This window comes from Stylophora pistillata, chromosome 14 (assembly GCF_964205215.1).
Source record: "Stylophora pistillata chromosome 14, jaStyPist1.2, whole genome shotgun sequence".
NCBI lineage: Eukaryota > Metazoa > Cnidaria > Anthozoa > Scleractinia > Pocilloporidae > Stylophora > Stylophora pistillata.
The window spans coordinates 11,435,987-11,452,931 of NC_142532.1; the positions used below are offsets into that span (position 1 = coordinate 11,435,987).

At 37.2% G+C, this 16,945-nt stretch overlaps 1 protein-coding gene across 3 annotated transcripts; it reads right to left on the reverse strand.

Annotated features, from left to right (window-relative positions):
- Positions 1 to 772: 772 nt before the first annotated feature.
- LOC111334386 (uncharacterized) lies at positions 773 to 16,906 on the reverse strand. 3 transcript variants are annotated; one of them, XM_088745493.1, is made up of 11 exons: positions 16,649 to 16,906; positions 15,716 to 15,942; positions 15,091 to 15,201; positions 13,946 to 14,014; positions 13,641 to 13,738; positions 8,050 to 8,224; positions 7,770 to 7,870; positions 5,112 to 5,270; positions 3,570 to 4,228; positions 2,481 to 2,518; positions 773 to 1,799 (listed from the first exon to the last, which is right to left on the reverse strand). In XM_088745493.1, the coding sequence occupies exons 2-11, from the start codon at positions 15,860 to 15,862 to the stop codon at positions 1,686 to 1,688; spliced, it is 1,671 nt and encodes a 556-aa protein (XP_088601619.1). In that variant the 5' UTR covers positions 15,863 to 15,942; positions 16,649 to 16,906; the 3' UTR covers positions 773 to 1,685. The 3 variants fall into 3 exon arrangements, with proteins under 3 accessions (XP_088601619.1, XP_088601618.1, XP_022795843.2); XM_088745492.1 differs by having other exon boundaries at positions 13,946 to 14,017; positions 15,716 to 15,931; positions 16,649 to 16,905; XM_022940108.2 differs by having other exon boundaries at positions 13,946 to 14,017; positions 16,649 to 16,905.
- Between the last annotated feature and the right edge of the window lie 39 nt (positions 16,907 to 16,945).

Genomic DNA, 16,945 nt, shown 5'->3' on the forward strand with positions numbered 1-16,945 from the left:
AAAAAAAACCATGGCCCTAAAAATGAATTGACAGTTCTAGAAAACCTTGATTTTCTTGTCATCAGGTCATATTCTTTAGAATATCATTCTCTTATTGTATTTGCTCTAGGTTCTCCAACATGTCCTGTTATCAAAAGTTAACCGCCGCCTAGTTAGCCCAATGGATAGTGCGCTGGACTCTTGTGTGGAGGTCAAGGGTTCGAGCCCCGGCCAAACTAACACTCAAGGTCTTAAAATAATTGAGAAGAACTTGCTACCTTTCTATAACATCAAGAAATGGTTGGATATTCTAGTCTTCTCGGATAGGGACGAATAAATAGAGGTCTCGTCTCCTGCAGGGTTGAGGGTAGGAGACATTAATTTCCCACGCACGAGATTACTGTGTGATGGATGTCCTCCCCTGGGGTGGGATGGGTGGGTTTACTGGGCCTGCAGTAATTGGCGCAAGCTGTTGCGGTGTCCCTGCCAGTTGGCGAAGCTAATAAACTATAAACTAGTTTGGGCTACCTGTGGCCTTAATAGAAGATAAAAACAAAAAATGATGGTTTGCACTCCTTTCCTCTGATGAGAATCCAAATCATGATTGGCTCGGACACACCCACATCAAATCATGTTTCTCAAAACCATGCTTTCATGCAAGTTAATGAACCCCCCTTTAATGTGTTTTCTGCCACGTCCATACCTGCCCGGACACATGGAGGACTCACAGTAAACATTAACTTAAAAACTAATACAGCCAAGATCATGTTAAGAAAGAAATTCTGAGTCCTAGCATTGTCACACAGTTTATTGCAAATTTGTTACTCAACTGTCTTAAATAATACAAAGGAGATCCGTGCTGAGATACTATTCATTCATGCCATCTTAAATTTGGTATTTGATACCATAATATGGTAACTAGCATGGTAGTGCAATTTTTTTCTCAAAATGTGATTCAGTATCTCTTTATATACAAAAAGAGGGATGCAAATTTCATTAATCATCTCATCAACCATTTAGCAGTTGCTAAGTCTTTTTTGGGTCTCATTTGCTGCCTTCAATTTATGTATCAAACATGAGATGGTCATCCTGATCAACAATGGCTAATCCACACCTTGAAATTGGAAAATTTCCTTCAACAAATAACTCTTGCCATGAACTCTAAAGGTTCCTACAACTAATTCCATTTTAAGTATTAAAATTATTTTGTGATTTAGAAAAAGTTGTCTTTGATTTGTATTATAAATGTAAAGCATTGTAAAGCATTTTTAATTGCGCTTTTATTCCACTGCCTAATTAACAGAGCTTTTGAAAGAAAAACAAAAAATATTGTGCTAAAGTTTTTTAACAATTGGACATTAATAATAATTAGCTGATAATCAAAGCTTTAGGGTATCAATGCAAGGAGACATATCTCCTTGAGCTGAATGAAGTTTCCCAGTGTTTTGTGAGATTAAGGTCAAAATAAATTATTTCCTAATTTCTATACTGCAGGTGCTGAATATACAAAAGGGGTGGGGGGTAGGAGCCAGATAGATCCAGGGCAAAAAAGTTACTTTCAGTAAAAATTCTCAGATGCAAATAAAAAAAAAAATTAAATCTAGCCAAGGTGATTGAGGCTGATGGCTGACAAACCAATCTACTCACAGGAGACTGTGTTTTGATTAATTCTTGTGATACTCTGAAAAAACAACTGTCTAGTGAGTCTACTCTTTGTGAAGTTCTTGTTCAAGTTGCTTGACCTCATCCAAAATATGCTGATGCTCCTCAAGAAGATCACTGTACTCTTTAATATGTTTCTCTCCAATTTGGTTCAGCTCCTGTTAAGTTAATTGATAAGAAAGACATAATTATGATCTCTACAGCATAACCCATGTTTAATGATTATTGTAATGACATTTATAAGAGTCTAAAAAAAAAATGAAAAATTTTATCTTACAGCTGCTAATATTTTACAAGGGGCTTGTGTTTGACTATATGAATTGACTTTGCTCTGAAATTTTTTTTGGCCAGTATGCCCTCTGTATTCCAGAAAATACCCATGTGAAATTAACCCCTACAGTGTCATTTGTCGTAAGTTACTCACAAGCCTCAGAAAGAATACAAATGTTTTAACAGTGAAGTTAGCAAGGTTGTGAACATTTTCTATTGTATTACATTAGGGTCTTTTCTTGAAAAGCAGACATTAAGAGAGTGATCAAAGTTAGAGTGAATGGCATACAGTTTGTAGCCAAGTATGCAACAGTATCATGCAATCTGAAGAAAACATTACACTAGGCTTCCTATACAGTCCAAGTGAAAATGACATCTATCCTATGATAAACTCGATTAAAATAAAGGGACAGACTGATTGACAAGGTTTCAGAACATTACATCTGCACTAGGCTCTTTCCACTCATTCTGGACACAACTGAGTTTTTGTAACAGAAAAAGTTTCACTTTATAAGTCACTTTGTGAAAGAATAATGGAAAGATGTCTGTCAAAATGACCTGTGACTTACCTCAAGATGTTTTGCAGCTTGTTGTTCACTCTCAATGTCTAGAAAAAAAAAACATTGATAGCATTTGAAATTGAGTAAGAATGTTTCAGGCAAGAATCAACTAGCTTACTTTTATTGCTAGTACATAAAGCAATCTTCCACAAGTGTTACAAGGTACTCAGGATTACACTTAAGGTCTCGTTTTGCTCCCCTATGCAATCAGAACAAAAACAACTGATAATGTGCTAAAGCAGAACAAGTGGTAACCTAATTGGCCCCGTCTTTGCTTTATGTTCTTCTTTGTTCCTGGTGACACCTTACCTTAGTTCTGCTTGATCACTACGACAACTTTAATATAGTTTTAGTCTTTGACACTCAATTGAAAAATTTTCCTTTGGCAAGCTGTAAATGTTATGTAAAAAGGGTTGAGGGGACAAAACTATACCTGAAGAGTAGGTTTGTCCTCACCCAATAGTTAAACTCATCAAATCATAGTAAGGCATAAAGATTCAAAGGTCTAACAAACGTGATGGTCTCATGATTTGCCATGAACAAAAATTACATCACATGGCAGATGATCACACTTGACACTTGGAACTCTACTATTGGTAATGTTTATTGTGACCCAGCTGTTCAATGATCACAAGAAAGTACTGATTTATATCTGCCTCTTGTTTGACCACAAAGTCATCCAATGGGGCTATTTTGCAAGGAGGAGGGGGAAAATTTTACCTGTACCAAGAGTAGTAATGTACACCCCTTAGATTCTATTACGATGGCAAAAAAAATAATAAGTTTTTTTGAGCAAAAACAGAGGGACTGCGAGCAGTCTGTACATTGATTTAAATTAAATCAAACAGATATAAGCTCAAAATAAGAAGAGAAAGAACCAAAGGACACTTTACAGATTGCTCTCCATTGGACAAAATAAGTCCCACCACCCCCCCCCAAAAAAACAGAAAAAATACCATGCAATAAAAAATGTAGACAAATTTACTACTTTTAGTTGAATAAAATACTTTGCATCCAAGTAAAACTCACTTTTCCCTCAAAACACCGTCTGTAAAAATTGTAATTATTAAAACAAGACAATAATATCAAACCACCTACCTCTTTTGGTATAATCAAAAATTTCCACACCTCCTTCTAGGCCACCTATTGTGGTGACACTTAGCCTAATTTGGCTTGCCACCATTTCTTCAGCAAGATTTTTGCTAGCATCATCTCCTGTATGATTTGAAGCTGTCGTTTCTTCTCCCTGATTATTGGTCAAGCTTTCCGTAACATTCTGAGCAGGATAATCTACTTCAGAGTCCACACTTTCCACATCCAGTTTATTTAACAAGTCAATCCCTACATCAACCAATGCTGGTGTTGCTGGTGTCTGATTGGGTGTAGTTCTTTTACAAGGACTAGGGGAGACAAATGGAGCAGGAATAGAATTGTGACCTTCAGCTGCTTCTGGAACAGCATTTGCTGCATTACTGCTGAACTTGTTTGTTACAGTTACCGTGACTACACTGCTAGTAGGTGTGCCATTCTTTGCTCCTGGGTGAGGCTGCTGTGGTATGCTCATTGGATTAATGTTTATGACAGCAGGTACTGCAGTGTTATTGAGTGTAGAGGGCTGCCTCAAGGCTGCATGGGTATTCCTACTGCTATATATATGAGGTACATGGTAGGTCTGATGTTGCTGTTTTGCAATTGCTGTTAAACTGACATCTGATCTGATATATGGAAGAGGGATCAGAATTGGTCGATTGTTGTTCCTTCAACAAAAGAGAGGGAAAGTATCAAATACACAAACATAGTAGAAACTTTTCAAAACAAAAACAAAACCTCATCTTATTGGTTTGATGAGCCCATGGAATATTTTCTAGTTTTTCATTAGTTCATTGAATTCTGAGCCACCTAAACCTTTTGATAATTCTGGGTGGCTCTGAGCCCTATTTAGCAATTTCTTTAAAAAATTTCATAAAGCTACCATTAATGAAGTGTGTTTCTAAGATACTCTAGTGTAGATTTGGTAATCAACTATGAAAAAAAAAAAAAAATGATCACAATAGAGATTACCATCCTTTACTTTACATAAACTTTCTATAAAACAAATAGCCAGGGCCAAATATTAAAATTAGTACTAACATGACATTGTACAACTTAGCATAGAGAGGGTATAGACTGAAGTAAAGCGCATTATTTTTGATTCATTGATGGTAAAATACAAACTGTAACTTTTTCAGCACAGAAACACATCACAAGCCACCTGAAGCATCAGAACTTTAGAAAAGCAGCAGCACTGCCCTTAACTTGTGGCCTACATCAAGTATCATGGCCTACACCAGTGGTGCTTACTACAGTTTTCACAATATGAAGTGAATAGGAGCCTTGCTCTCTTCCCTGGATGAGATGCAGCTTACTAGCCTGTTTTTATTTCCAAGTTTCCCTGTTAATAATTCACTAATATTTGGGAAAGCAATGTGAGAATTTGGATAAAAATATTTCACCCAAGAAGACAATGAAAATAGCCAGAGCAAGACTCTTGACCTCTTAGACCACGTTCAAGCTTTGTAATCATTAAGTCACCAAATCTCACATTATCTTCTATATCATTATACATTATATTTATCACAAACTACTTAAATTAATACTCACTCTTGCTTGCTTTCTATATCAGGAGCAGAAGTAGATTCCTGTAATTCCTCATTGTTTGTCTCTTTAATACCATTTGTTTCAGCTGTTTCAGTTTCCTCTTTATGTTTCAGACTTTTAGCAGCAGATGCTTTCTTGGAGTAATGAGAAATCTTTGGAGTCCTTTGAAAAATGATTCCCAGATTAGCTTTGGCTGGTATGATATACCAGCTAAATGGTTTTAAAAGTGATTAATAGATATTCAGAAAAAATCATATCTCTTTGAGTTTTGCAAGGATCTCCTTTAACAAATACATCAAAAGTACTTGACTGACACATCAGAACATAGATGTCTTGTGGTAGGTAAAAAAATCCCTAAAAAATAATTGTAACACTTACCCTCCTTTCAACAAAAAATCAGAATCTAAATTTGGAATTTTATAGTAACCCCATTTCCACAAGGCTGATTTTTTAGCCAAGTCTTAATCACTTCTGATTAAAGTTGAGTTGTCATAGAAAAAAAATAGTAAGAAATACAAAACTTGAAGAGATCAAATAAAATTCACTTTATTTGCCTCTGAAACCATTATATATGCAATAAATTGCTAGTTGTTATCACTAAATATAACAAAAAAAGAAGCTGAGAGGTATAAGGTGTATTAGTTGTTATGGTATTTTCTCAACTGCCAGAAAGATACAACTCGTACCAACTCAACTACTTTATCAACTGATGTAACAATGTATACAAGAACGATCCTTCGCAGTAAAGCACTATTTGAGCAATAGTGGAAATCAGACCTGAAAAAAATTTCAGGCCTGTACGGGATTCGAACCACTGACCTCTGCGATACTAGTGCAGCACTCTACCAATTGAGCTAACAAGCCAACTGGGAACAGGCCATCAAATTAATTCGATATAAACCCGTAGATGATAAATCGAACAACAACAAACATATGAAACATATGAGTGAACTGCGGTTATGAGACGTATACAAGAACGATCCTTCGCAGTAAAGCACTATTTGAGCAATAGTGGAAATCAGACCTGAAAAAAAAAAATTTCAGGCCTGTACGGGATTCGAACCACTGACCTCTGCGATACTAGTGCAGCGCTCTACCAATTGAGCTAACAAGCCAACTGGGAGCAGGCCATCAAATTAATTCGATATAAACCCGTAGATGATAAATCGAACAACAACAAACATATGAAACATATGAGTGAACTGCGGTTATGAGACGTATACAAGAACGATCCTTCGCAGTAAAGCACTATTTGAGCAATAGTGGAAATCAGACCTGAAATTTTTTTCAGGTCTGATTTCCACTATTGCTCAAATAGTGCTTTACTGCGAAGGATCGTTCTTGTATACGTCTCATAACCGCAGTTCACTCATATGTTTCATATGTTTGTTGTTGTTCGATTTATCATCTACGGGTTTATATCGAATTAATTTGATGGCCTGCTCCCAGTTGGCTTGTTAGCTCAATTGGTAGAGCGCTGCACTAGTATCGCAGAGGTCAGTGGTTCGAATCCCGTACAGGCCTGAAATTTTTTTTTTTTTCAGGTCTGATTTCCACTATTGCTCAAATAGTGCTTTACTGCGAAGGATCGTTCTTGTATACGTCTCATAACCGCAGTTCACTCATATGTTTCATATGTTTGTTGTTGTTCGATTTATCATCTACGGGTTTATATCGAATTAATTTGATGGCCTGCTCCCAGTTGGCTGGTTAGCTCAATTGGTAGAGCGCTGCACTAGTATCGCAGAGGTCAGTGGTTCGAATCCCGTACAGGCCTGAAATTTTTTTCAGGTCTGATTTCCACTATTGCTCAAATAGTGCTTTACTGCGAAGGATCGTTCTTGTATACGTCTCATAACCGCAGTTCACTCATATGTTTCATATGTTTGTTGTTGTTCGATTTATCATCTACGGGTTTATATCGAATTAATTTGATGGCCTGCTCCCAGTTGGCTTGTTAGCTCAATTGGTAGAGCGCTGCACTAGTATCGCAGAGGTCAGTGGTTCGAATCCCGTACAGGCCTGAAATTTTTTTCAGGTCTGATTTCCACTATTGCTCAAATAGTGCTTTACTGCGAAGGATCGTTCTTGTATACGTCTCATAACCGCAGTTCACTCATATGTTTCATATGTTTGTTGTTGTTTGATGTAACAATCTTACTACGGAATGATACAAATACAATAACTATCCTCTTATCTTAGAGCCCTCTATAAAACTATAACCTTAGTACACTACTGCACAACTCACAGTTCTCTTCACAGATCCTCGTAACGTATCAATGCATGTCCACAACTTTTCTCAACGTAGCCTTCCGCACGGCTGACGACTCCAGTAACAACACTAGCTCCTCTGGGCTCTTTGCAACAGTACTAACTCACTAAAAAAGGTCTAACTTTAACTGATTGCAACTCCTTATATATCTTTTACAGAATGTTCTAGAATGTACTTGGGATCTGTAATGCAACTATTTTTAGTATCATGACATCGCTATTGCATCGATATCATAACAAAATATGCTGACTAAGGGTTCTAGAAAGTTCCATTAAAAGTTCTCAATGAGTCAGCATGACTGAGCATTCTAGAAACAACTTGAGTTCTATTTTTAGCATTTCCGTAACGCAACACACTCTCCATAACATAGTATAGAGTCATTTCCTTACCTCAGCTGCACTGGCGCAGAGGTGTTTATGTACTGCACCAAACCTCTTTTGGTATCTCTTCGACAAGGATACACCAGACTGTGTAAAGACTCTATTCTTCCCTGTACAAGACAAAATGTGCTAAAAACTTTCAACTTGTATGCAAGAGAGATGCAATATACTAAATTTTGATTAACAGAAATGTGCTTACACAGAAAGATAAATCATCGCAGGAAGCCACAGATGGAGGAGGAAAGTGTTACATTAATTTCATGGAAGTGATTATATATTGCTCACTTACATGACACACTCGTTGATAGACTTCCTCAAGCCCGGCAAGCTCTGCCTGAATTGTTTGTTTTTCAACATCAGATATAATTTTGTTGTTTTTGAAGTTCAGTTCTTTTGGAAGTACGAAGTCATCTTCCAGATCACTTTCATGGGGCCTGTTTGGTGGAGTGGAATGAGCTGTTCTCCTGGAAATTATGAACAAACACCATTATGAGAAGTTTTTTTTTTTTTTTTTGCTTCACCTAATCACAATGTTAACTCTCAGACTTTTAGTTGTACCACAGAACAAGTATTTTCTTTGGTACAAATCATTACAAGTCATTTATTGTATTCCTCTTATGTATTCACGAGTTGTATGACCTGCACCCCTCATCAGGGAGACTACCAGTGTTTCAGCTCACACCACAGACCCTTGATGGTGGTGCATCAATTTGTATGAGTCGTATGATTCTTCAAACCATGAATATTCATTACAGAAACCATGGAAACAAAACAAGTCATTCAGTTGTGCTGTCTCTCCATGAGTGTCATTGGGGAGACTAAGAGATTTTTTCACCATAAAAGTTCTGTGCAAAGTCCACAAACAACAAGAGTATTCCTTATTCTAAAAGCACGACATGAAGTGCACAAAAAATACCTTTGTTCTACTGAAACGCAACATATTAAGGGCACAAACACAAGTTTTCTTAATCTAAAAGCATTGCTCAAATTGTATTCTTTGTTCTAAAGGCTCTGCTTGAAATGTACAAACAGAAAAAGTACTCTAACTTCTTCTAATAGGACCGTGCGAGGTGCACAAACAACAAGAGCATTCCTCCTTCTAAAGGCACCGTGTGAAGTGCACAAATACAAGAGTGATCCTTGTTGTACTTAAAAGCATTACAAAAGTGTTCCTCATTCTAAAAGCTCCACTTGAAATGTAAAAACAACAAAAGTATTCCTCATTCCGAAAACACAGTGTGAAGTGCACATATAACAAGTGGTCAGTACAAAATGAAGACAGCAGATTGCAGACTAAGTACAAAATGCAAACCAGGTACAAAATGAAAACCAGGTACAAAATGCAAACCAGGTACATTATGCAGACTGCAGACTGCATTTTTGTACCCAGTCTGCAGTCTGCAGTCTGAAGTCTGCATTTTGTACTGACCAATACAACAGGAGTATTCCTGTTGAAGTTCTGTCCATTCTTTTTAGTATTTCCGTTGGCTGTTGAGTAGCAGGAGTTTACCATAATGAATACTGAAATAAAATCAACTCCCCCTTTTTTGTTCCGAGTCATTTACAATGAAGTCCATCTGTTAATCTTTTTTTTGGCAGGTTTGGCATCATTTCAGGCCTGGGAGAGCAAAATCCATGTTCTCATTAAGTCTGGCAAACAGCCATTCCCCTCAGCAAACAACATCAACTTGAAAGTTCCTTGGTCTCCTATCAGTTTCTTCCAAAAAATCACTTTCATATCTGTAGGCCAGGATTTGATAGAAAAAAATCCAGCTCCATTAATATTCCTTCCTCCCTAAATGCAGGGCTCAAATTTAATTTTTGGATCACTTACCCTTTGGATTAATTAGTAGACATCTTTTTTACTAACCAAATTATAAAGTTTGGTATCCAAGCTCACAAGTTATGATATCTCAAATATTGAACATTTTGTTAATAACAACTAGGACAATTAAAGAGTGGCTGAAATTGCACGGTGACTGTTATTTGTACAGCGATCTTCAAGTGTTTGAATGGTCTTATTGACTTTGATTTTAATTTTGTTAGAAATAACTTAATAGGCCATTTTACAGTTGTGTACTTAGTTGCCAAGCCTTTGATTCAGAGTGAGGCTAAAGATGACCTTGTTGTGATAGAGACCTGTATCTAGTTAGCATGATAACAAAGTGATTTACATTTGAAAGGCAGCAAGGTTTGTATCATAACAAGGTCATCTCTAGCCTCACTCCCATTCAAAGGCTTGGCAACCAAGCACACAACTGTAAAATGGACTATTCATAATTACAACACGCATTCCAAAGACGATTTTCATTTACCTTGTGTAAGAACAAACTGGGGCAAACAACGTTTTACGTATCAGAGCGTCGTAGACTGGAACTCTTTAAGTCAAGATATACGTGACACCGCTGTACTTTCTTAATTTAAATCTAGGCTTAAACATGCATTTTAGTTAAACATGCATTGTCGAGTGGAAGTAGGTTTCTATTCTTACCTAGTTCTACCTTAGCTTTTTAATTTTTATTGTAATTCTTTTGTAGCATATGCAGGGCCTCACTGAAGAGCACCTTTTGGTGAAGTGGGCTCCCTGTTAAAATATTGTTATTATTATTATTATTATTATTATTATTATTATTATTATTATTATTATTATTATCCTGGTATCCCTGGATATTGCAGGCTTGGCTGCTACGCCTAAGGACATTTTAGATACGTTGGATCTGTTTACTTTTCAGTATAAACTCTTCTTGTATATTTGAGTCTGTTTCAGTTACAATTAAAGACTGTGACACTACAGTAACCTTAAAAACATTGACAATTATGCACCTATTTTATTTCCCTCTCGTTTACCATGACGATTAAAGAACTCTGCGTAATTCAATGCCCAACTACCAGAACCTCATGAACAATAATTTTGAAGCGAATATGGTTTTGCAACACGGCAGATCCAACAAAGTTGTGTCCAGATCCCCACACTTGACAGAAATTTGCATCCAGGGCCTTAGCGCTCAAAATGGCTGTAAAGCTTGATTTGATCTCAAAGATGGCAAGAACAAATTGTTTGAGACAGAAAACAAGCTAATGCAAGTAAATAACACATAAACCATCTCTAAAACATTATTTATTTGTAGATTGAAATTAAGGTTATTTCCATAACATAATTTAAATATGTTAGAAAATTTTACTAATCACGTCGGGTTAGTTGGACACATTTTTAGTAACCAAACATTGAAAATTACTAACCATTGGTTAATGGGTTACCATTAATTTCGAGCCCTGGAATGACCTCACTTCTTGATAAAAATAAACAGTATGTGCAACACCCATGTGTAACATGCAGCCCTGTCCAGATACTGCTTGATGCAAATAATAATGTTACATGTGTGATTTTCTTTATCATCCTCTTCCATTTCCAAACAGTACTGCCTTGTGACTCTAACAAAGTGGTTTCCTTTTAAAAAACTTCCTCCGATAAAATGGAACAAAAATGAGAGCCTCGATAAAACGATGTTGTCTGTGAAGACACTCACCATTGCTAAAGCATTGAACAAGTTTGCATGGTTGCCACAGAACTAAATGATGCATTTTCGTTTCCATGGTTTTTGTAATGAACATTCATGACTGGATGACTCGCACAAATCAACACATAACAATCATGGTCAGTTCTTTCAAAGTGGTGAAAAAATCTTTTATGTCTCCCTGATAACTAGTCTCCCTCGCAGCCGTTTTTTTTTTTGGATGTCATGCAATGCTCCCCCAAAAGAACAGCTGCTGACAACCGATCTACATTCCTTTCTCATTGTCCGTGCGGTTTGGTCGTGGTCTATTGAACAGACCAATCACATACCAGAAAATCTGAATGACGTAAGGTTTCATGCGAAGATGTGGATGTGGCAGATGATATAGCTATCATGTTGGGAGAAACACTGAAGAAATTTGTCGATGAGAGCTCAAAATGTTTCACATGTTCATCGTTGTGCCCTGGTAAAGATAGAGTATATATATTTCGGGAAAACTTCTCACAATTTGGTTGAAATTATAGAATCTATGCTTAACATAGACGTCAACTGCTACGCCAACGACATGAACGCTAGATTGTTTGAGCGGTTGTTAAAGTTTCAGCGAGCAACTGAGAAAGTAGAAGAAGCTAAAAACTGAACTGAAACTCTTTATTTGCAATATTTCAAGAGGTTACTACAGATTATAAAAGTCAGAATATATAAGAAAGAGTAACTTACATCAATAATCAAAAGGAAATACAAGATGCCTTTCAATCTAGGCCAAGGGCTAAATGCTTGCTTCGACCTACAGATGGAGATCACGAGGAAAAAAAGCGCGTGCTTGCCGTCAACAAACCGGGCGAAGCTTCGAGAACACTGCAATTTAGGTCCGCCAACATCTCCTACACTACTTGTACTTCTTCATTTGCCAGTCCGCTGCTAGCTGGAGTGAACCCGAATAGTTATATTCGTGGCTTCTTATCACCGGTACAGGAAATCCGCCCGAATTATCGAGTGTTTCCACACGTTGGTACAACACAACAACAACAACAATAATATGACCACTTTCATCGGTAACATGGTCAAACACGAGTGGGAGTGCTTGATATATTAACGATTTCCCGGATCCTTTAGGCAACTTAACAAAAACATCTACTTTCTCGACTAAAACTTTTTCAATTGCAAGCTTCTGGTGAGCATTAAGCTCGAAAATTTTGAACTTTGACAACACTTTGCGAAAAGCTCCTTCAAGCACCGCCATTTGTCTTGTGTTTTCCACATGAGGATCGCGATAGAAAATGATATCTGATTGGACGAGTCTCAAAAGGTGAGTCTGGCGCGAAAAGGTTCCTGAAAATGGAATCCGAGTTGTGATTGGCCAATTCGGAGAAAGGAATGTAGTTCGGTTGTCAGCAGCCGTTCTTTTGGGGGAGCATTGTGTGACATCCAAAAAAAACGGCTGCGAGGGAGACTACCTGATAACAGTCATGGATAGACAGCACAGCCTTGTGACTCACTTCATTTCCATGGTTTCCATAATGAATATTTATAAAATTGACGACTCATAAGAGAGTATGAATTGGCACACTGCCATCAGGGGGTCAGCTCTTTCAAAGTGGTGAAACAATCTCTACATCTCCCTGATAACACTCATGAATAGACAGCACAGCCTCATGACCTGTTTGATATCCATGGTTTCCGTGATGAATATTCATGGGTTGACGAATTGTACGACTCATAATTACATTACACGACTCATATGGGTCATACATCTCATGAATACATTAGACGACTCGTATCAATCCGTGGTATTGGGCAACCCTCCCACAGAAATTCAAAGCGACTGAAAATAATTTAACACTCCAACCTATCATATCAATGAAGTCATAGGAAGTGCTAGCTTACAGCAATAAGAAAATCCTCATCAACAATTAAGGTTAATCCAGATGAATCCTTAGCACCTGATCTGAAAGCTCCTTCCATGCAGGTTACAGAGCCCTCCCATCAGAAATAATAGCCCATATGGTGATAATTATGTAACTCTAATGGCAATAATTAAGTTATCTCTTTACTGTGCACAGAGCTCTTCACTGTACTGTGTTGATGCTGATTCCAAGTGACTGCACAACACTGACTCAACTCATTCCTGGGAACTTTTGCTGGACCGTTATAAGTTTTATAGAAATTCATTGCAGAATTGCTGAATAACATCAACATTATATATTAGGGGAATGATTACCGTTAACAAAACACAACTCAACTGTTCTATTGGCAACTATTGTCCAGGCATTTGCAATTCACATGTTCTGATCATTGTAAAATCAAAAATTAAGTAAACAACATACTACACTACATGTATACACATCATCCTTTCAATGCCCACCTGGTTAAATATTTCATATCATAGACTGGAGTAGAAACAGGAGAGGGAGATGCTGGCTCTGTTGAACGACATGCTCTCAAAATTCTTGGCTTAGCATGCTGTCATATAACAAACAAAAATGCTGTTAGTAATGCATCATTACATTCAATATGTAATTACATTCACAAATCATTAATTACATTCAAAGCATGCAGACTTCATTTTTAATGTTTATTAGTAAATGAGGGCATATGATGAGCAAAATGTGCTTAAGTTCTTGATAACTCTGACTGATTTAATCAGTGGTTGACATAATTGTTATTCACCTTAATTTGTGAAGCAGAAAATCCAGTCTTCTCAGCTGGCTTTGGTAATTTGAGTGGGTCTGGTCTCCTCTTCTTTTTACCAAGAACAAAAAAAAAATCAAGAAGCAAAATTGTAAGTTAAAGTAAACTACTGTAACAGAAGAATAAAGGGGATAAGTTTCTAAAGAAACTGTGGTGCTGCATCAGTTGGGGTAACAAGGTAATTTGGTGATATCAACTACATTGAAATTGTAAATTGACCACCATAAAGTGTTTAAAAAGCTGATGTTTCGGGCATTAACCCTTTGTCAGAAGGGCTAATGCCCTAACACTGCCCTCTTTTAACAGAGAACTTTAAAGTGCACCTCAACCCAAAATTTTTTTTTCGCTTAACGAAATAAGCTTATTTTTTGGAGTATTCCTGTGCAAAATTTTTTTTATTTGCTCAAATCTTTAATTTTCTGTGCCCAGTCAAAATACGGAAAATCGGCCACCATCTTACCCGATGACCTAGTTAAAAGAGGAATGGCTCTAGCGGGTAATGACATCAAATCGAGAACACGAAAGTCTGCATTTCACACATTTTCACTTGTTTGGGAAGGTTGTCATCGATATTGTCCGAAATATGCCGACTAGGTGTGTTGTACGAGGAATGTATGAAGCGCAATACCCTCTTGCAAATTTCACACGTTGCTACATCCTCCTACAACACACTTAGTCAGCATATTTTCGGACAATATGGACACAACCTTCCCAAACAAGTGAAAATGTGTGAAATGCAGACTTTCGTGTTCTTGATTTGATGTCACATTACCCACTAGAGCCATTCCTCTTTAAACTCGGTCATGGGGCAAGATGGTGGCCGATTTTTCGTATTTTGACTGGGCACAGAAAATTGAAGATTTGAGCGAATAAAAAAAATTTTGGCACAGAAATACTCCAAAAAATACGCTTATTTCGTTAAGCAAAAAAAAATTTTTTGGGTCTAGGTGCACTTTAATCCAATACAATTTTAACTATCCAGAGTCCTGAAAAGAAAATCACACTATGAATTCTGTTTAAAATGCTATTCCCTATATTGTACTACATCTACAGTAGTTAATTTCAATTTATTCCATGTGCACAAGATATATAATAAAACAGTTGATCCATAAACAGTGCCTTACATATCGCTCATCTTCAGGTCTAGCTCTGATACTACAGAACTGACCACGCCCCATTGCCAGAGGTGGAATTGTCCGCTGAGTTCTTCTAATTCGGCCAGGTGAAACTTCATCCTGAGAAAGTTAGAAGATGATTAGAATTTCAAATATTTTCTGCTGATAGCACCTACATATTACAGTTACCTTGTACCAAATAACAAATGAATAAAGGCTGATAGTTTCTAAAGAAACTGTTTGGGGCTGTGTCGGTGGGGGTAACGAATTAATTTGGATATATCAACAAAGTTGAATTGGTAAATTGGCCACCGTAATGATTACAAAGGCTGACGTTTCAAGCGTTAGCTCTTCGTCAGAGCCAAATAACACTACTATGGAAAACACAGATTTAACATTTTTTCTACATGATGAATGAGTAAGATCATTACACTAAATAAAATGCTAAAATGTTAACTTATATCCAAAGAAATTTTCCTTGTACCAGCCATAAGTTTCTGAGAACTTCGTGATAGAATATTATGTAAATAATTTGTATAATGCACTTAATAATGTTATAATATTATAGGGATAAGTTACTTGTCAGTCAGTCCAGGAAGTAAAAGAGTTCACAACAGATTTTCTGAAAACCTACCAAGCTGACATAGTGCTTGACAGCTGGTACTGTGTATGTCGACTGTTGGAAGGGAACTGCAGCCTGCACCAGACCTTTTGGTGGAAAACCATTTGCAAAGTGTAGTTGTCTTGAGACCCTACTTGTGTTACTGTTCCTCATCATCATTCTTGACTCACAAACATAGGTTTGTCTTCATCGTTTAGATATTATGCTGCATGATTTTTTTCAACCTCCCTAAAAGAGAACTTTAGTAAAGATCAGGCAGTGTATGTAGAAAGTCTCTTTTGTGTTTAAATTTCAAATTTTAGTTTTTCTCTTACTTTCTCCCTTAGTATTATTTTTGTATTCACCCATGGTACACATGATTTAATCAATCAATATCAATAAAACCAAATTATCACGCACACACGCACGCCCACACACACACGCACACACACACACACACACACACACACACACACACACACACACACACACACAGACACCCACACACACACACACACACACACACACACACACACACACACAGACACCCACACACCCACACACACACACACACACACACACACACACACACACACACACAGAGGCAGCTACACAGTTTCTGCAGAAACCTACCCACGGTACCCTTTCCAACTCACTAACATCCTAGTTGATAATGAGTGAGGAAGTCACACAAAATAGGATCCAGATGGAGAAACAATCCACTCCATAGCTTTATGGGAAGATTTCGAAAGATTATTGAATGTCTGATTTCGGTAAAATTAATTTTCTTTGTTAACTCGTAATTATTAAACAGTACGCGCGAGTTTCTAATATTTGTTTTTTGCATTTGTTTTAGGGCCAAACCACATAAAATCAAAGCCAGCTAACTGAAGCTGACTCTACATATACGCATATACATGGTGGGTGAAGTATAGCACATTCAATTGCTAGAAAAGACTTACATACCATCTGGAATTGTTCTTGTCACCAACTAAACACTTGGAAACGGCCCACGGAGATCATGTCAACAAACACTTTATTCAGTGCAGCCGTCCTCGCAGAAAGCAACATTGCCCTCTCTTGACTTATCCCTTTCCTTTCTTACGGATAAAACTGTGATGTGCTGCCTCTACGTCCTCTAGTTCGTGGAGATCGATATAATTAATGAGTTCAAAAGATCCTTGACTTGGCGATCAATGCAACAAGTTTCGAGTTAGATTTCACGTGACGTCAAAAATGCTAATAATTTTGCGCCAGCGCTAA